This window comes from Pseudophryne corroboree, chromosome 1, assembly GCF_028390025.1.
Source record: "Pseudophryne corroboree isolate aPseCor3 chromosome 1, aPseCor3.hap2, whole genome shotgun sequence".
NCBI classification, from domain to species: domain Eukaryota; kingdom Metazoa; phylum Chordata; class Amphibia; order Anura; family Myobatrachidae; genus Pseudophryne; species Pseudophryne corroboree.
The window spans coordinates 1121982031-1122002948 of NC_086444.1; the positions used below are offsets into that span (position 1 = coordinate 1121982031).

The following is a 20918-nucleotide window of genomic DNA, read 5'->3' on the forward strand; positions in this document are numbered from 1 at the left end:
ACACTGCTGTTAAGACGGCCCTGCTCATCTCCCAGGTCCAGGATGCCTCACTCCCCTCATCTCCTAGGTTCAGGATGCCTCACTTTTCTCATCTTCCAGGTCCGGGATGGCTCACTCCCCACTCCTGGGCAATACGTCTCACACAATGCCCTCCCTGCTCATGTGGCAGCACCTAGCAGCCGGTCCCCCTCCAGTAGCGCTGCAGATGCGGGCTCGTTGCTGTGTTATCCTCCCGCCCTCACTCTCTCACCTTAGTAACCAGGCGGCGTCACGCGAAGGACGGAACCATCTCCCGCACAGTAAGGGGGTGTCCTCCCCTGCCCTCTCCCCTCGGCTGGAGGTACAGCAATGAGCGCCTCACACACAGGCAGGGAGAAGGGATGTGCTGTCTCTGCAGCGCTGACCGTGACACACTCAGCGGGTCAGGTCCATCGTCCCTTCCAGTGTCTGGCTGCGCTCCCCCGTGCTCGGAGTGGATGGTGCCGGAGTGAGGGGGAAGATGGCGTCTCGTTGCTTAGCGTTGTTGTAATCTGGTGTCATATAATCCCCGGATACATACACACACATAGCACCATGTCTGACTCCGAGGAGGAGAGCCAGGACCGGCAACTGAAGATAGTCATCATAGGAGATGGAGCGTGTGGCAAGGTCAGTCACACACCCTGCTGCCCATCTGCTGTATATACCCAGCAGCATCATCACCCTGCTGCCCATCTGCTGTATATACCCAGCAGCATCATCACCCTGCTGCCCATCTGCTGTATATACCCAGCATCATCACCCTGCTGCCCATCTGCTGTATATACCCAGCATCACCCTGCTGCCCATCTGCTGTATATACCCAGCATCATCACCCTGCTGCCCATCTGGTGTATATACCCAGCATCATCACCCTGCTGCCCATCTGCTGTATATACCCAGCATCATCACCCTGCTGCCCATCTGCTGTATATACCCAGCATCATCACCCTGCTGCCCATCTGCTGTATATACCCAGCATCACCCTGCTGCCCATCTGCTGTATATACCCAGTATTATCCTGCTGCCCATCTGCTGTATATACCCAGCATCATCACCCTTCTGCCCCTCTGCTGTATATACCCAGCATCATCACCCTGCTGCCCATCTGCTGTATATACCCAGCATCACCCTGCTGCCTATCTGCTGTATATACCCAGCATCATCACCCTGCTGCCCATCTGCTGTATATACCCAGCATCACCCTCCATCTGCTGTATATATCCAGCATCATCACCCTGCTGCCCATCTGCTGTATATACCCAGTATTATCCTGCTGCCCATCTGCTGTATATACCCAGTATTATCCTGCTGCCCATCTGCTGTATCACCCTGCTGGCTATGTACTGTATCTGAGCAGGAGGGAGTTCTACCCAGCAACTCCCTCCTGCTCAGATACTATATATACGCACCATCATCCTACCCATGTTCTTTATACCCAGCATCTCCCTGCTGCTCTGATGGGGCAGATGTACCAAGCCTTGGAGAGTGATAAAGTGGAGAGAGAAAGTACAAGCTATCTCCATGGCTTAGTACAGCTGCCCCTATGTACCCAGCATCAACTTGCTGCCCAGGTGCTATATACTCAGCATTACCCTATTGCCCAGATACTATGTATAGTATACATCATATACGTAGCATCACCCTGCGCAGGTGCTATGCCCGCCATCGCCCTGCGCAGGTGCTATGCCCGCCATCGCCCTGCGCAGGTGCTATGCCCGCCGTCACCAAGCGCAGGGTGCTTTACACTATCACCCTTCCCAGGTGCTATTCCTAGTTTCACCCTGCCTAGGTGCTTTGTACCCAGCATCACCCTGCTGCTCGGGTGCTGTGTACCCAGCGTCACCTTGCCCAGGTTTTGTGCACCCAGTGTCACCCTGCTGCTCAGGTTCTGTGTACCCAGCGTCACCCTGCTGCCCAGGTTTTGTGTACCCAGCATCACCTTGCCCAGGTTTTGTGCACCCAGTGTCACCCTGCTGCTCAGGTTCTGTGCACCCAGCGTCACCCTGCTGCCTGGGGTCTGTGTACCCAGAATCACCCTGCTGCCCGGGTTCTGTGTACCCAGAATCACCCTGCTGCCCGGGTTCTGTGTACCCAGCATCACGCTATGTCCGGGTGCTATGTACCCAGCGTCATCCTGCTGCCCATGTACTATATACCCATATCATCCAACACCCAGTATCACTGTGTCCTGGCACTATACCCAGTAACTTCCTGCTCAAGTTATATATAGCATCACCCCCCACATACACTATAACAGTATCATCCATATACACCATAACTACTGTCAACTTCTATAAACTATATTATGGGTGTAGTTTGGTATGCTGGCAGCCGGGCTCCTGGCGCTCGCCATGCTGCGGGCACGGTGGTGCGCGACACGCTATCTATTCTCCCTCCAGGGGGGTCGTGGACCCCCAAGAGGGGGAAAGGGTGTCAGTATGCCAGATGTCGGGATTCTGGCGCCGGTATACTGTGCGTCGGGATCCCAACAGCCGGCAAACTGAAGACCACCCCTATATTACACCACACTATGTTGCAGCCTTCAATATACATGTCCTAGCGCAGTGTTTCCAAAATTCAGTCCTCCTGGCCCATTAGTGGTACATGCTTCACTGATCTCAGTATAATTAGCATCACCTGTGGGTATTTTATAATGTGTCAGCCCATAATGAATACACCTGTGATCCAACTAGGGGCCTAATTCAGACCTGATCGCAGCAGCAAATTTGTTAGCTTATGGGCATAACCATGTGCACTGCAGGTGGGGCAGATATAACATGTGCAAACAGACATAGCGGAAGGATGGCCTTGCTCGCAAGCCTACAATGTATAGATAATTGTATGTCCATTACGTATATTTCCCTCATTATACATCATGGCATGCCCATTATCCCAACACAATATACATTGTATTATGCTTTCTTACTTGTTGGACTTTGGATATTTTTTTATTTTAAGGCAGTCTCCTAAAATAATTGACAAATTACTCCTTTTGTGCCTCTTATACATTCTGTCACATATAATATTATATATCTTCTGCTTCGGCTATGTGCTCATGGACGTTATTTACACCTGTCACTCCTTCGTTATGAAAGTGGACACGCAGAAACTGTATCGATCTCTATGGAGACACACTCAAACATTGTGCATGGTTGTCTTATCCAAGCAGGAAAGGGACAGGGAAAGTAGGCCATTCTCTCTGAGTTTCTCTCTTCCTTTCACCTGTCACAGTCGGAATGAAGGAGAGACAGGTGTCAGTAACTTCTTGTGCACAAGCCATCTGTTAGTGAATAATATCAGCATCTTGGCGCGGTCACATTACCTGTTCAGTTGTTTTTCTGGTTGGTTTTAGTTTCTTCTTTCGGTTGTGTGAATAGCTGCAGTGTCCCTGGCACTGGAATGTACTTGTAGTAATGCTTTTGTGCACAGGTAATTTTATGTCACCTGTCCTTTACCACCTTTCTCACTGCTCCAAAGCAACTATCGTGCAGGGGATTTCAGTTCCCTGACATTAGCGCTACATGCTGTTCCAGAATGGCACATTGTGTCCGCCGTCATTGCAAGTTTTCCCCATAGAGGTATGGGGATACGGTCATTAGGTCGACCACTATCGGTCGACATGGAAAAAAGTCGACATGAGTTTTTCACATTTTTTTGTTTTACTTTTTCATACTTTACGATCCACGTGGACTACGATTGGGAATAGTAACCTGTGCCGAGCGCAGCGATGCGAGGGGACACGGTGCACTAATTGGGGTTCCCCGTCACTTCTACGAAGAAAATGACACCAAAAATAGTTAAACCTCCCCGCATGTCGACCTTTTCCCATGTCGACCTAATGACCATGTCGTCCTAATGTATGTCGACCAGTAGTGGTCGACCTAAGTCTTGTCGACCTGATGATTTATACCTGAGGTATGAGGGGCAACTTGCGATATCTGCACTGCTGTAAATGGCCGATATGTGTGCAGTCCGTCAGCGTGGCGGCACATTATGCACAGTTGAATTCCCTGTAATGGAAATTAATATTGTACTTTGGTTGAGCTGTAATTTATGTGTATTTTTCTGTTTAGTAAATTTATTGTTCTTGATGTGAATATTTAGAAGTCTTAGGTTTAAGTTTGTTCTTTTTCCTGAACATATTCCGGATTTTCATGATATTTACGGATAGTCAATTGTAGATCATTGTCTTCTGTTCCCGTTTTTCTCTAGAAAACCCAGATTTTCGTATCTGAATAATAGGATATTTTCTGTTGTTTTTGATGCTTCTTAAGCAGGACTGCGTTTAACAAGTATGAGTGATCAATTGCAGCTTTACAGTTCTCAAGTTTTTCCAAATTATTTTTGGAGGGCGTTTTACTCCTAGACTTACCTACGTAGACTTAATTGTAATTGGCGCCGGTAGGGTAAGCTGGCTGGCACTGTGACAACCAAAGGCAGGGAATCTTTAATAAACGCACGCCACTGGGTTCGGTTTAGGGCAGCTTTCTTGGTATCAATATGGAAGTGCAATGGTTGAATGTCATGGATAACCTGCTTTAGTTATGTTTTGTTTAACGCATCACATGCTATTTTCCGTCAATCCAGACGTGTGTTATTTAGGCAGTAGTATGGTATTCTTTCTGCAGACATGTCCAAACCACTTTAAACACTGTTTTTTAATATAGGATTCTATCGTGGATTGGTCTTGGCATAGTTTTCAGATGTTTTCATTTCTCCAATGGTTTGTTAGTTTTGCCTGTAGTATGTTTCGTAAGCATCTCATTTAGAAACGTTCCAGCCTTCTTAGGTCCTTTTTAAGGATTGTCCATGATTCGGAACCATAAAGTAATGGGACAGATGTATTAAGCCTGAAGAAGTGATAAAGCAGTGATAAGTGGAAGGTGATAATGTACCAGCCAATCAGCTCCAATATGTAAATTGATCATTAGGAGCTCATTGGCTGGTGCGTTATCACCTTCCACTTATCACTACTTTCTCTATCGTCCTAGTGGATGCTGGGGTTCCTGAAAGGACCATGGGGAATAGCGGCTCCGCAGGAGACAGGGCACAAAAAGTAAAGCTTTACGATCAGGTGGTGTGTACTGGCTCCTCCCCCTATGACCCTCCTCCAAGCCTCAGTTAGATTTTTGTGCCCGGCCGAGAAGGGTGCAATCTAGGTGGCTCTCCTAAAGAGCTGCTTAGAAAAGTTTAGCTTAGGTTTTTTATTTTACAGTGAGTCCTGCTGGCAACAGGATCACTGCAACGAGGGACTTAGGGGAGAAGAAGTGAACTCACCTGCGTGCAGGATGGATTGGCTTCTTGGCTACTGGACATTAGCTCCAGAGGGACGATCACAGGTACAGCCTGGATGGTCACCGGAGCCTCGCCGCCGGCCCCCTTGCAGATGCTGAAACGAGAAGAGGTCCAGAATCGGCGGCAGAAGACTCCTCAGTCTTCTTAAGGTAGCGCACAGCACTGCAGCTGTGCGCCATTTTCCTCTCAGCACACTTCACACGGCAGTCACTGAGGGTGCAGGGCGCTGGGAGGGGGGCGCCCTGGGAGGCAAATGAAAACCTATTTTGGCTAAAAATACCTCACATATAGCCTCCGGGGGCTATATGGAGATATTTAACCCCTGCCAGAATCCACTAAAGAGCGGGAGACGAGCCCGCCGAAAAAGGGGCGGGGCCTATCTCCTCAGCACACAGCGCCATTTTCCTCACACAGCTCCGCTGGTCAGGAAGGCTCCCAGGCTCTCCCCTGCACTGCACTACAGAAACAGGGTAAAACAAGAGAGGGGGGGCAAAATTGTGGCAAAATTATATTATTAAAGCAGCTATACAGGGAGCACTTATTATAAGGCTATCCCTGTCATATATAGCGCTTTTTGGTGTGTGCTGGCAAACTCTCCCTCTGTCTCCCCAAAGGGCTAGTGGGGTCCTGTCTTCTTTAAGAGCATTCCCTGTGTGTCTGCTGTGGGTCGGTACGTGTGTGTCGACATGTATGAGGACGATATTGGTGTGGAGGCGGAGCAATTGCCAAATATGGGGATGTCACCCCCTAGGGGGTCGACACCAGAATGGATGCCTTTATTTATGGAATTACGGGATAGTGTCAACACGCTAAAGCAGTCGTTTGACGACATGAGACGGCCGGACAATCAATTAGCACCTGTCCAGGTGCCTCAAACACCGTCAGGGGCTGTAAAACGCCCTTTGCCTCAGTCGGTCGACACAGACCCAGACACAGGCACTGATTCCAGTGGCGACGGTGATGAATCAACCGTATTTTCCAGTAGGGCCACACGTTATATGATTTTGGCAATGAAGGAGGCGTTACATATTGCTGATACTACAGGTACCACAAAACAGGGTATTATGTGGGGTGTGAAAAAACTACCTATAGTTTTTCCTGAATCAGATGAATTAAATGAGGTGTGTGATGAAGCGTGGGTTGCCCCCAATAAAAAAATGCTAATTTCAAAGAAGTTATTGGCTTTATACCCTTTCCCGCCAGAGGTTAGGGCGCGCTGGGAAACACCTCCTAGGGTGGACAAGGCGCTCACACGCTTATCAAAACAAGTGGCGTTACCCTCTCCTGAGACGGCCGCACTTAAAGATCCAGCAGATAGGAGGATGGAAAATATCCAAAAAAGTATATACACACATACAGGTGTTATACTACGACCAGCTATAGCGACAGCCTGGATGTGCAGTGCTGGGGTAGCTTGGTCAGAGTCCCTGATTGAAAATATTGATACCCTGGATAGGGACAATGTTTTACTGTCTTTAGAGCAAATAAAGGATGCATTTCTTTATATGCGTGATGCACAGAGGGATATTTGCACACTGGCATCACGGGTAAGTGCTATGTCCATTTCGGCCAGAAGAAGTTTATGGACGCGACAGTGGTCAGGTGATGCAGACTCAAAACGGCATATGGAAGTTTTGCCGTATAAAGGGGAGGAGTTATTTGGTGTCGGTCTATCGGATTTGGTGGCCACGGCTACAGCCGGGAAATCCACCTTTTTACCTCAAGTCACTCCCCAACAGAAAAAGACACCGACCTTTCAACCGCAGCCCTTTCGTTCCTTTAAAAACAAGAGAGCAAAGGGATATTCATATCTGCCACGAGGCAGAGGAAGGGGGAAGAGACTGCAACAGGCAGCTCCTTCCCAGGAACAGAAGCCCTCCCCCGCTTCTACAAAAGCCTCAGCATGACGCTGGGGCTTCTCAAGCGGACTCGGGGGCGGTGGGGGGTCGTCTCAAGAATTTCAGCGCGCAGTGGGCTCACTCGCAGGTAGATCCCTGGATCCTGCAGATAATATCTCAGGGGTACAGGTTGGAACTAGAGACGGATCCACCTCGCCGTTTCCTGAAGTCTGCTTTACCAACGTCCCCCTCCGACAGGGTGACGGTCTTGGAAGCCATTCACAAGCTGTACTCTCAGCAGGTGATAGTCAAGGTACCTCTTTTACAACAAGGAAAGGGGTATTATTCCACTCTATTTGTGGTACCGAAGCCGGATGGCTCGGTAAGACCTATTCTAAATCTGAAATCCTTGAACCTGTACATAAAGAAGTTCAAGTTCAAGCTGGAGTCACTCAGAGCAGTGATAGCGAACCTGGAAGAAGGGGACTTTATGGTATCCTTGGACATCAAGGATGCGTATCTCCACGTTCCAATTTACCCCTCACACCAGGGGTACCTCAGGTTCGTCGTACAGAACTGTCACTATCAGTTTCAGACGCTGCCGTTTGGATTGTCCACGGCACCTCGGGTCTTTACCAAGGTAATGGCCGAGATGATGATTCTTCTTCGAAGAAAAGGCGTATTAATTATCCCATACTTGGACGATCTCCTAATAAGGGCAAGGTCCAGAGAACAGCTAGAGATGGGATTAGCACTGTCTCAAGAAGTGCTAAAACAGCACGGGTGGATTCTGAATATTCCAAAATCCCAGTTAATTCCGACAACACGTCTGCTGTTCCTAGGGATGATTCTGGACACGGTTCAGAAAAAGGTTTTTCTCCCGGAGGAAAAAGCCAAGGAGTTATCCGAACTTGTCAGGAACCTCCTAAAACCAGGAAAGGTGTCTGTACATCAATGCACAAGAGTCCTGGGAAAAATGGTGGCTTCTTACGAAGCAATTCCATTCGGCAGATTCCACGCAAGAATTTTCCAGAGGGATCTGTTGGACAAATGGTCAGGGTCGCATCTTCAGATGCACCAGCGGATAACCCTGTCTCCAAGGACAAGGGTATCTCTTCTGTGGTGGTTGCAGAGTGCTCATCTATTGGAGGGCCGCAGATTCGGCATACAGGATCGGATCCTGGTGACCACGGACGCCAGCCTGAGAGGCTGGGGAGCAGTCACACAAGGAAGAAACTTCCAGGGCGTGTGGTCGAGCCTGGAAACGTCTCTTCACATAAACATTCTGGAACTAAGAGCAATCTACAATGCTCTAAGCCAGGCAGAACCTCTGCTTCAAGGAAAACCGGTGTTGATCCAGTCGGACAACATCACGGCAGTCGCCCATGTGAACAGACAGGGCTGCACAAGAAGCAGGAGTGCAATGGCAGAAGCTGCAAGGATTCTTCGCTGGGCAGAGAATCATGTGATAGCACTGTCAGCAGTGTTCATCCCGGGAGTGGACAACTGGGAAGCAGACTTCCTCAGCAGACACGACCTTCACCCGGGAGAGTGGGGTCTTCATCCAGAAGTTTTCCACATGCTGGTAACCCGTTGGGAAAGACCAATAGTGGACATGATGGCGTCTCGCCTCAACAAAAAACTGGACAGGTATTGCGCCAGGTCAAGAGATCCGCAGGCAATAGCTGTGGACGCGCTGGTAACGCCTTGGGTGTACCAGTCGGTGTATGTGTTTCCTCCTCTGCCTCTCATACCAAAATTATTGAGAATTATACGGCAAAGAGGCGTAAGAACGATACTAGTGGTTCCGGATTGGCCAAGAAGGACTTGGTACCCGGAACTTCAAGAGATGATCACGGAAGATCCGTGGCCTCTACCTCTGAGAAGGGACTTGCTTCAGCAGGGTCCCTGTCTGTTTCAAGACTTACCGCGGCTGCGTTTGACGGCATGGCGGTTGAACGCCGGATCCTAAAGGAAAAAGGCATGCCGGAAGAAGTCATTCCTACTTTGATTAAAGCAAGGAAGGAAGTAACCGCGCAACATTATCACCGCATTTGGCGAAAATATGTTGCGTGGTGCGAGGATCGGAGTGCTCCGACGGAGGAATTTCAACTGGGTCGATTCCTACATTTCCTGCAATCAGGATTGTCTATGGGTCTCAAATTGGGATCTATTAAGGTTCAAATTTCGGCCCTGTCGATTTTCTTCCAAAAAGAATTGGCTTCAGTTCCTGAAGTCCAGACTTTTGTTAAGGGAGTGCTGCATATACAGCCCCCTGTGGTGCCTCCAGTGGCACCGTGGGATCTCAATGTTGTTTTGGACTTTCTCAAATCTCATTGGTTTGAACCACTAAAAACTGTGGATTTGAAATATCTCACATGGAAAGTGACCATGCTACTAGCCCTGGCTTCGGCCAGGAGAGTGTCAGAACTGGCAGCTTTATCTTACAAAAGCCCATATCTGATTTTCCATTCGGACAGGGCAGAACTGCGGACTCGTCCGCATTTTCTCCCTAAGGTGGTGTCAGCATTTCATCTGAACCAGCCTATTGTAGTGCCTGCGGCTACAAGCGACTTGGAGGACTCCAAGTTGTTGGACGTTGTCAGAGCTTTAAAAATATACATTTCAAGGACAGCTGGAGTCAGGAAATCTGACTCACTGTTTATACTATATGCTCCCAACAAGTTGGGCGCTCCTGCGTCTAAGCAGACTATTGCTCGCTGGATTTGTAGTACGATTCAGCTTGCACATTCTGTGGCAGGCCTGCCACAGCCAAAATCAGTAAAAGCCCACTCCACAAGGAAGGTGGGTTCTTCTTGGGCGGCTGCCCGAGGGGTCTCGGCATTACAACTCTGCCGAGCGGCTACGTGGTCGGGGGAGAACACGTTTGTAAAATTCTACAAATTTGATACCCTGGCTAAGGAGGACCTGGAGTTCTCTCATTCGGTGCTGCAGAGTCATCCGCACTCTCCCGCCCGTTTGGGAGCTTTGGTATAATCCCCATGGTCCTTTCAGGAACCCCAGCATCCACTAGGACGATAGAGAAAATAAGAATTTACTTACCGATAATTCTATTTCTCGGAGTCCGTAGTGGATGCTGGGCGCCCATCCCAAGTGCGGATTATCTGCAATAATTGTACATAGTTATTGTTACCTAATTCGGGTTATTGTTGTAGGGAGCCATCTTTCAGAGGCTCCTCTGTTATCATACTGTTAACTGGGTTTAGATCACAGGTTGTACGGTGTGATTGGTGTGGCTGGTATGAGTCTTACCCGGGATTCATAAATCCTTCCTTATTGTGTACGCTCGTCCGGGCACAGTATCCTAACTGAGGCTTGGAGGAGGGTCATAGGGGGAGGAGCCAGTACACACCACCTGATCGTAAAGCTTTACTTTTTGTGCCCTGTCTCCTGCGGAGCCGCTATTCCCCATGGTCCTTTCAGGAACCCCAGCATCCACTACGGACTCCGAGAAATAGAATTATCGGTAAGTAAATTCTTATTTTATCACTTCTCCAGGCTTAATACATCTGCCCCATTGTTCTGACAGATGCGTTGAGTACCTTTAATTTTTGTGGCGATGGAAATGTCGTGTTGGTTTCATAGGCCTTTTTTTAGGGATGCTGTGGCACAGCCTATATGACTTGTGATGTTGCATGTAGTGGCAAACTGTTGACCATTGATAGTTGAACACCGGTATTTAAAGGCATCCACTTGTTCAATGAAGTTTCCATCTAGGTTCAGCTGCAGAGGCATAGTTCCAGTAAAAATGTACTTGCTTTTATCTGCATTAGTTTCTAAGCCAAGCTTTGCTGCATTTGAGCTGAGTTTATTTAGGATGTTTTGGGTGCCCTGCGTTCGTGTTCACTCTAAGATTTGTTTAGGGCAGGGTGCTGATCATTGAGGAGGGCACGTTTTAATTTCGAAGGGCACATTTTTGATGTGATGCTTTGCGCACAAAGCATAGCGTATATGTTTATAGTTTTTATACATATATTTTCCCCTTAGTGTATCGTATACCCCTACATACATATAGGACACCCATGTAGCACCCAACAGCTGTACTGAGAAAAATACTGTATCTATCCAGTCGGGTGTGGGTTATTAGATCTACTCTAAATATGTCTACAGTTAAAAGGTTGACCACTAATAGTCAACATACATTAGGTCGACAGGGTCAAAAGGTCGACACAAAGGTAGACACAATTTTTTATTTTATTTTTTGGGTGTTTTGTCACTTTTCTGCCACAAACAAGCCCCATTAGTGTACCGCTTCACTCGCCATGCTTTGGGCAAGGTTACTATTCCCAGTCGTAGTCCACGTGGGTGGTAAAGTAAGAAAAAACATTAAAAAAAAAGCTGTGTCGACCATTGTCATGTCAACCTTTTAATCCTGTCGACCTAATGCACGTGGATCGCTAGTGGTCGACCTATTGACTGTAGGTCTATTAACCGGATACCGTCCAGTCTTCTTGAAAGATCAGCTGTAGAATACACATAATAAGTAGATAATAATGTCCCCTCCAGTGCTGAAGTAGTTCTAATCCTTATGAGTTACAGAACAGAAAAGATAAGCAGAGGTTTAAAATATATATAGGTACAAAATAAAAGTCTCACAGCTTTCCCTGTTCTTTCCCTCTTTATCAGAGAGCTGTGTTACGCAGGCAGCCGCAGCAGTGATGCCATTTACAGTCCCTCCTCTGCAATCCATTATGCTAAGGATAGAGGTGGGCAAGGCGTAGACAACTACATTGTAACATGCACTCTGACTGTTGCATTCTGTATACAAGGGGGTGATTTATGATCCTGCAGGGTGCACTGAAAAAGGGCAGGGTGCTTTTTCACATTTCAGAAATGGGCAGGGTGCAGCACTCTGCTGAAACAGCCTAGAAGGAACACTACTAGGGAGGCCAATCCCGGGCCGTTTTTTCAATCCCGGGATTCGGGATTGAAAAACGATCAATCCCGGGATTGCAGTAGGGATCAGTGAAGAAGGGTGTAGGGAGCAGCGCTGGAGGGTAGGTAGCAGTGCGGGAGGGTGTAGGTAGCGGCAGGGAAGGGAGGGAGGGTGTAGGTAGCTGGGCGGGAGGGTGTAGGTAGCGGTGTGGAGGGTGTAGGTAGCTGGGCGGGAGGGTGTAGGTAGCTGGGCGGGAGGATGTACAGTAGGTAGCGGGGAGGGTTGGTAGCGTCACGGGAGGGAGGTTGGGTGTAAGTACCACTTACTATTAGGTGGGCGCCAGCCATGGAAACACTGAACGCGGTGGCATTTCAAATGAAGCGCCGGCCGCCAGCCAACCAGAGCTGGCGGACCAGCAGCCAATCATGGAAGCGGCTGCAGCAGTCGCTCCTGATTGGCTGCCGCGGCAGCTTCCCTGATTGGCTGCCGGTCCGCCAGCTCTGATTGGCTGGCGGCCGGCGCCACATTTGAAGTGCCGCCGCGTTCAGCGTTCGTCTCTGGCTGCCGCCCGCCTAAGTGTAAATAGTATTACTTACACACACTCCCTCCCGCACATGCGCAGTGAATCCCGTGAATCCTGGGATTGGATGCTCCAATCCCGGGATTCAAATCCCGGCATTTTTGGGCGCAAATCCCGTATCCCGCCGATCCCGATCCCGGGATTGGCCTCCCTAAACACTACTGCATGTTTTTGGCTAGGAAGACAGTATTATCGGCGTAGACTAGATCTGTGAGGGCTGTATGTTTACCAGTAACGGTGCCCATTTCATTTATAAAAGTTTTTCTGAGAATCCAGTCCATAGCTATGTTGAAGAGCATGGGCGACACTTACAACCTTGCTTGACGCCAGTTGATATTGTGAATGGTTGGGACATTTGGGCCACATATTTAACTTTGTTTATTCTGTTTTAGAGAGCTTGAAGCACCTTAAGGGTGTTATGTGGGATGGTTAAAAAGGTTGGTTTTCTTTTAGCGCAAAATCGGTGATACACGCAATACCATACACGTATTTATTTCTAATAGTGCATTTATTTTGTATGTAAAAAGAAAATAGCAAATTTAATAAACACTTGTTTAAAATTCAAACATAGTTCAGAATCCGTGAACTATGGGACTAATTCAGACCTGATCGCTGCTGTGATTGCTGCTGATTGACAGACAGAGGTGTTCGTTGGGCGTGAGTGGGTGGCCCGCTGTTTTGGGGGCGCGGTCCGGTCAACACAGGCGAGCCCGGACTGTGCGGGGGCAGGCTATGGCGTCTGCGTGACGTCACACACAGCCACTGCGAACTGGGGAGCGACGGAGCTGCGCTGGTAGGGAACTACTCATCAGGTACAAAAGCATCGCCGCCATGCAATGCTTTTGTACCTGTGAGGGGGGGGGGGGGGGGGGTGGCAGAGCCAGACATGTGGGGTGGACTAGCCCTGTGCTGGGCGTCCCCCGCATGTCTGTGAAAGTGATCGTTGGTGTGGTAAATTTAGCACATCTACGATCAAATCTGAATTACCCCCTATGTTTACATAAAGGATAATTACACTACAGGTTGAGTATCCCTTATCCAAAATGCTTGGGACCAGAGGTATTTTGGATATGGGATTTTTCCGTATTTTGGAATAATTGCATACCATAATGAGATATCATGGTGATGGGACCTAAATCTAAGCACAGAATGCATTTATGTTACATATACACCTCATACACACAGCCTGAAGGTAATTTTAGCCAATATTTTTTATAACTTTGTGCATTAAACAAAATGTGTCCACATTCACACAATTCATTTATGTTTCATATACACCTTATACACACAGCCTGAAGGTCATTTAATACAATATTTTTAATAACTTTGTGTATTAAACAAAGTTTGTGTACATTGAGCCATCAAAAAAAAAGGTTTCACTATCTCACTCTCACTCAAAAAAGTCCGTATTTCGGAATATTCCGTATTTCGGAATATTTGGATATGGGATACTCAACCTGTATTAGAAATAAGTGTATGTATGTATGTATGTGTATGTGTGTGTGTGTGTGTGTGTGTGTGTGTGTGTATACATATATATATATATATATATATATATATATAGTAACACTGTAAGGGTACAAGGTGCCGTTTCCTGGGGTAAATGGCAGAACGCAGTAGCTGAGGAATCGCACAAGTCCAGTTTGTGGTGCAACTGGCCACAGACAGAGATAAAACAAACACCAAAAGAAAATACCTTGCCTGTCCGGCACTAACTACACACAAGACGTTCCTAACTATCACTAAACAAAAACACAGAGTTCTCCAGTAAACACTGTATAGCTCACTTGTATAAGGAAGCTCCCCTCACAGAGATTCTGCAGTCTCTCCCCAGGCAATCTGCACACACTAATCAGGCTAGCAGCCCTAAAAGGCTCTTGCACAGCTGAAAGCCCTGATTAGCCCTCTGTGAGGCCAAAGACCCGAACTGGGCCCAATGTCTGGAACTTGCCCTATCTCTCTTTCAGGGCCCTTATCCAGCTTTTCCAATAAACTGAAAAGGTTCTGACAAAACAAAACATTTTCCTAGAAGTTTTCATTTTTCTAATACATGTAAGACAAGAACCTGGGACAAACATACCTGCCCTCAAACACTATTCCAGTGTTCTTGTCATATTTCCCCCTCCCCTGTTTCGACCTAGGGGCCGGAACACTTGTAGCCCACAAACAGAAGATGCGGGACAATGCATCTGCATTGGCCAGTTGTGTACCCGGTCTATGTTCAACAGTAAACTTAAAATCCTGCAATGCTAGAAACCATCTAGTTACCCGAGCATTCTGACCTCTATTTACATACATCCATTTTAAAGGGGCATGATCTGTCACTAGTCTGAATTGTCTACCCAAGAGGTAATATCTCAAGGCATCTAGTGCCCACTTAATGGCCAAAGCCTCCTTTTCCACGATGGCATACCTTTTTTTCATTCTCATTGAGTTTCCTACTCAAATAAATGATAGGGTGTTTGTCCCCATCTCTGGTTTGGGTCAACACAGCCCCTATCCCTACCTCTGAGGTATCTGTCTGTACAACAAATTCTTTTGAAAAATCTGGTGTTATCAATACCGGTTGTGAACACAAAGCCACTTTTAATGTTTGGAACACTTTTTCTGCATCAGGGTTCCATTTCACCATATTTGACTGCTTCCCTTTGGTAAGGTCTGACAATGGCACTGCTGTGGTCGCAAAATTGGGAATAAACCGTCTATAGCACAAGTTCTCAAACTCAGTCCTCAGGACCCCACACAGTGCATGTTTTGCAGGTCTCACAGAATCATAAGTGAAATAATTAGCTCCACCTGTGAACCTTTTAAAATGTGTAAGTGAGTAATTAATACACCTGTGCACCTGCTGGGTTACCTGCAAAACATGCACTGTGTGGTGTCCTGAGGACCGAGTTTGAGAACCTGTGGTCTATAGTACCCAGTTATTCCCAAAAAAATCCCTTACCTGTTTTTTATTCACTGGACGAGGCCAGTGTTGAATAGCATCAACTTTATTTGAATTGGGGACTAATCAGACCTCTGCCTATGGTGAAGCACTAGTATTTGACCTCCTCCATTGCGAGGCAGCACTTCTTTGGGTTAGCAGTTAACCCTGCCTCTCTGATTGAGTCCAGTACTGCTTGTACTTTAACCAAATGGGACCCCCAGTCTGTACTGTGAATTACCACATCATCTAAATAGGCAGCTGCATATTCTCTATGGGGCCTCAAAATTGTATCCATCGCCCGTTGAAAGGTTGCTGTAGCCCCATGCAACTCAAAGGGTAACATCTTATACTGGTATAGCCCCTCCGGAACTGAAAAGGCTGTTTTTTCTTTTGCGCTATCAGTTAAAGGTATTTGCCAGTAACCTTTGGTCAGGTCCAACGTGGTGTGAAACTTGGCAGTTCCCAGCCTTTCTATAAGCTCATCCACACGGGGCATGGGGTATGCGTCAAATTTGGACACCTCATTTAACTTACAAAAGTCATTACAGAAGCGTATGCTACCGTCTGGCTTCGGGATGAGAACTATGGGACTGGACCACTCACTCTTAGATTCCACTATGACTCCAAGTTCTAACATGGTTTTAACTTCTTTAGAAACAGCTTCTCGCTGAGCTTCAGGAATCCTATATGGCTTTAAATGGACCCTGACCCCTGGTTCTGTGACAATGTCATGTTTTATTATGGTCGTACTGCCAGGCAGCTCTGAAAATCTCTCCCTATTTTGGATGAGAAATTCTTTAACCTGATTGTTCTGATCAGCTGATAATGTCTCTGACAGCTTCACTGTGGGAAGCAACCGAGGTGAAGACACCCGAAGGGCAAGGCTCCGCTGACAGAGACAACCTATCTTTCCAGGGTTTGATTAAGTTAACATGGTAGATTTGTTCGGGTTTTCTCTTTCCCGGCTGGTATACTTTGTAATTAACCTCATTCACTTTTTCCCTAATCTCAAATGGTCCCTGCAATTTAGCTAGGAATTTGCTTTCCACAGTGGGTCTCAAAACAAGAACTCTATCTCCGGGAGCAAATTCCCGTATCTTGGTTATATACCCTCTGTTGAGCACTTTGGGCCTGTTCCATGTGCTCTCTGACAATAGGTACCACGGCTGCAATCCTATCCTGCATTTGTGTTACATGTTCAACAACGCTTCTATAAGGAGTGGGCTGTCCTTCCCACGTCTCTTTGGCAATGTCCAACAGCCCTCTGGGGTGTCTACCATACAACAAATCAAATGGAGAAAACCCCGTAGAGGACTGAGGAACTTCTCTGATGGCCATTAACAAGTAGGGCAATAAACAATCCCAGTTTTTCCCATCTCTATCAACAACCTTTTTTAACATACTTTTTAATGTTTTATTAAACCTTTCCACCAACCCGTCAGTTTGGGGATGGTAGATGGACGTCCTGAGGTGAGTGACCTTAAATAATTTGCACAATTCTTTCATGATCCTTGACATAAATGGAGTACCTTGGTCAGTCAAAATTTCTTTTGGTATTCCCACTCTACTAAAAATCTGCACCAGCTCCCTAGCTATCGCCTTGGTTGTGATAGTGCATAATGGGACAGCCTCAGGATATCGAGTGGCATAGTCCATAATTACCAGGATATACTGATGGCCCCAAGCGGACTTTAACAAGGGCCCCATGAGATCCATGGCTATTCTGTCAAACGGGACCTCTATAATAGGCATGGGAACTAGTGGGCTCCTGAAAGGGGGTCTAGGGGCATGATACTGGCATTCAGGACAGGAAGAACAATATTCAGACAGTTCTTTATAAACAGGGTTTGTATGAGGTACTGCGCCACTCCTTAAAAACGGCTATAGGGTTCGGGTGGCAGCTGTAGAACAGTTGGTGAGTGTACTATAGGCACCCACCTAGGTTTTGTATAGTGAAAAAGAAAAATTGTTCAGCGCTCCCCCTCCCTTTTTGTTTTAAAATTCTTGTATATATACTCCGCTATACCATTAAATAATGATATTCACAGTCAATTAAGTTCAAAAAAATATTTTATTAAGAGTATATAAAGAAAAGTTTTTATGAAAGGGTAAATATGAATGAATAAATATCAAATGTTGCTTAATTGATCAATTAAATAATTAAGATACCATTAAAATCAATTTACATGGAGAGTAAAAAGGTATCTATATAGCTGTTTGGATGGATAAGATTTACCAGTCCTGATACCAAAAATCTCAGATGATATATCAATTTAAAATGGAGCTTTGTTAAAAATACCTACAGGCTGTATAGATATAGACAAATCTAATACCGGTATACAAAAACAAACAAAAAACACACAATAGTGGACACAAATTGGGCTGCAAATGGTTTCACCTGTGGGTACACTTCTCAGCGTTTTACCCCATTAGGTGTATATGTGAGATCTCTATAGGGTTCAATCTGAAATGTAACGTCTGGTTCCCTTATGGGCAGTCTGTGATAGTGTCTTGATAAGGTTCACTTGAGTCTTTAAAGTGATCGAGGGCTCTTTAAAGGTATTAAATTCCTTGCATGGAATTAGTCCTGTTTGTACCTTTAATCCGTTGGTGGAATAGTGAGGTTCCCGTGGTCTGCCGGCAGACACCCGCTGCTCCGTGTCACTCTTTCTCCGGACTCCGTGCAGGGATCGATCGTTCCGCAATCGACTAGTTTCGCCTTGGTGTAGGCTTCGTCAGGATGGCTGGATAATCGATTCACGGATCCCCTCCGTCTTTATAGCTACTGCAGAGCGTCGTTCTCTTCCGCCCTTACTTAAGATGGCCACACTGTGTTCTTTTCATTAATAAAAGTGCACGTTTTGCCCATACATAAAGAAAGGATCATATACAGTGATTATTTTCATTATCACTGTATTGAAGTACTTGTAACCAGCAATGGGTTAGTGGATAAGGCTGGATCCATAGTGATAATTTGTCCTAATTTCGATCTCCACATGGGTTGCTATTGGTTACTGCCATTTGGGTATATTCCATTTGCTTTAGAGATTGTTCATGTGAACATGAATGCCTCCCATAATAACATATAGACAACTAAACAACATACAACAACACAAATTATTTTTGTATAAAAATAAATAATAAAAGATTGTGAGTTTATGTCAGAAAATAAAATCTATTTAAAAAATGTTTGCTGTATAATCTTGAGGTCTAATGATTTTCCTGATATGGTATTGTATATGGATCTTCTAACCTGTTTTAACTCCTTATATTCAATAAGAGATGTGGTACTTAGATAACTACTATACCAAATATCTGATGTAGTGACAGGGTATATTTTTATTTCAAAAAAGATGTTAATTCTATATCTATATTGAGGCCTCTTGGGACCATGGTACCTAATTCATAAATCATCTTCGTTTCTTCTCTAGATAAGAGGTCCTCGGTATTCCCTCCTCTCCACGGTTTCATAATCTGCTTTAATCCAACAAATTGTAGAAGGCTGGGGTTTGAATTATGTTTTTCTTTAAAATGTACGGGTATGCTATGGTTAGCATAACCATAGCATACCCGTACATTTTAAAGAAAAACATAATTCAAACCCCAGCCTTCTACAATTTGTTGGATTAAAGCAGATTATGAAACCGTGGAGAGGAGGGAATACCGAGGACCTCTTATCTAGAGAAGAAACGAAGATGATTTATGAATTAGGTACCATGGTCCCAAGAGGCCTCAATATAGATATAGAATTAACATCTTTTTTGAAATAAAAATATACCCTGTCACTACATCAGATATTTGGTATAGTAGTTATCTAAGTACCACATCTCTTATTGAATATAAGGAGTTAAAACAGGTTAGAAGATCCATATACAATACCATATCAGGAAAATCATTAGACCTCAAGATTATACAGCAAACATTTTTTAAATAGATTTTATTTTCTGACATAAACTCACAATCTTTTATTATTTATTCTTATACAAAAATAATTTGTGTTGTTGTATGTTGTTTAGTTGTCTATATGTTATTATGGGAGGCATTCATGTTCACATGAACAATCTCTAAAGCAAATGGAATATACCCAAATGGCAGTAACCAATAGCAACCCATGTGGAGATCGAAATTAGGACAAATTATCACTATGGATCCAGCCTTATCCACTAACCCATTGCTGGTTACAAGTACTTCAATACAGTGATAATGAAAATAATCACTGTATATGATCCTTTCTTTATGTATGGGCAAAACGTGCACTTTTATTAATGAAAAGAACACAGTGTGGCCATCTTAAGTAAGGGCGGAAGAGAACGACGCTCTGCAGTAGCTATAAAGACGGAGGGGATCCGTGAATCGATTATCCAGCCATCCTGACGAAGCCTACACCAAGGCGAAACTAGTCGATTGCGGAACGATCGATCCCTGCACGGAGTCCGGAGAAAGAGTGACACGGAGCAGCGGGTGTCTGCCGGCAGACCACGGGAACCTCACTATTCCACCAACGGATTAAAGGTACAAACAGGACTAATTCCATGCAAGGAATTTAATACCTTTAAAGAGCCCTCGATCACTTTAAAGACTCAAGTGAACCTTATCAAGACACTATCACAGACTGCCCATAAGGGAACCAGACGTTACATTTCAGATTGAACCCTATAGAGATCTCACATATACACCTAATGGGGTAAAACGCTGAGAAGTGTACCCACAGGTGAAACCATTTGCAGCCCAATTTGTGTCCACTATTGTGTGTTTTTTGTTTGTTTTTGTATACCGGTATTAGATTTGTCTATATCTATACAGCCTGTAGGTATTTTTAACAAAGCTCCATTTTAAATTGATATATCATCTGAGATTTTTGGTATCAGGACTGGTAAATCTTATCCATCCAAACAGCTATATAGATACCTTTTTACTCTCCATGTAAATTGATTTTAATGGTATCTTAATTATTTAATTGATCGATTAAGCAACCTTTGATATTTATTCATTCATATTTACCCTTTCATAAAAACTTTTCTTTATATACTCTTAATAAAATATTTTTTTGAACTTAATTGACTGTGAATATCATTATTTAATGGTATAGCGGAGTATATATACAAGAATTTTAAAACAAAAAGGGAGGGGGAGCGCTGAACAATTTTTCTTAGTTCTTTATAAACCCCTGGCCAAAATAACCTTTGTAAAACTCTTACAGTGTTTTTTTCTGCCCCTAAATGTCCTGCTGTAACGTGACTATGAGCTAAATCTAGTACCGTTCTCCGATAAGGCTGGGGAACTACCAGCTGTTCCACCACATCCTCACCCCTTTTGACAATGTGGTACAAGAGCTCATTACAGATGGCCATGTGGGGA

General features: G+C 45.5%; 1 protein-coding gene across 3 annotated transcripts in view; it reads left to right on the forward strand.

Moving 5' to 3' along the window:
- Window positions 1–281: 281 nt before the first annotated feature.
- RAB28 (RAB28, member RAS oncogene family) overlaps window positions 282–20918 on the forward strand; it is a 379144-nt gene continuing 358507 nt past the window's right edge. Inside the window, exon 1 of one of the 3 annotated variants that reach the window (XM_063922984.1) lies at window positions 282–648. In XM_063922984.1, coding sequence (XP_063779054.1) covers window positions 349–648 — 300 coding nt within the window. In that variant the 5' untranslated portion in view covers window positions 282–348. The remainder of the gene's footprint in view (window positions 649–20918) is intronic. The other 2 variants (XM_063922968.1, XM_063922975.1) reach the window with 2 other exon arrangements.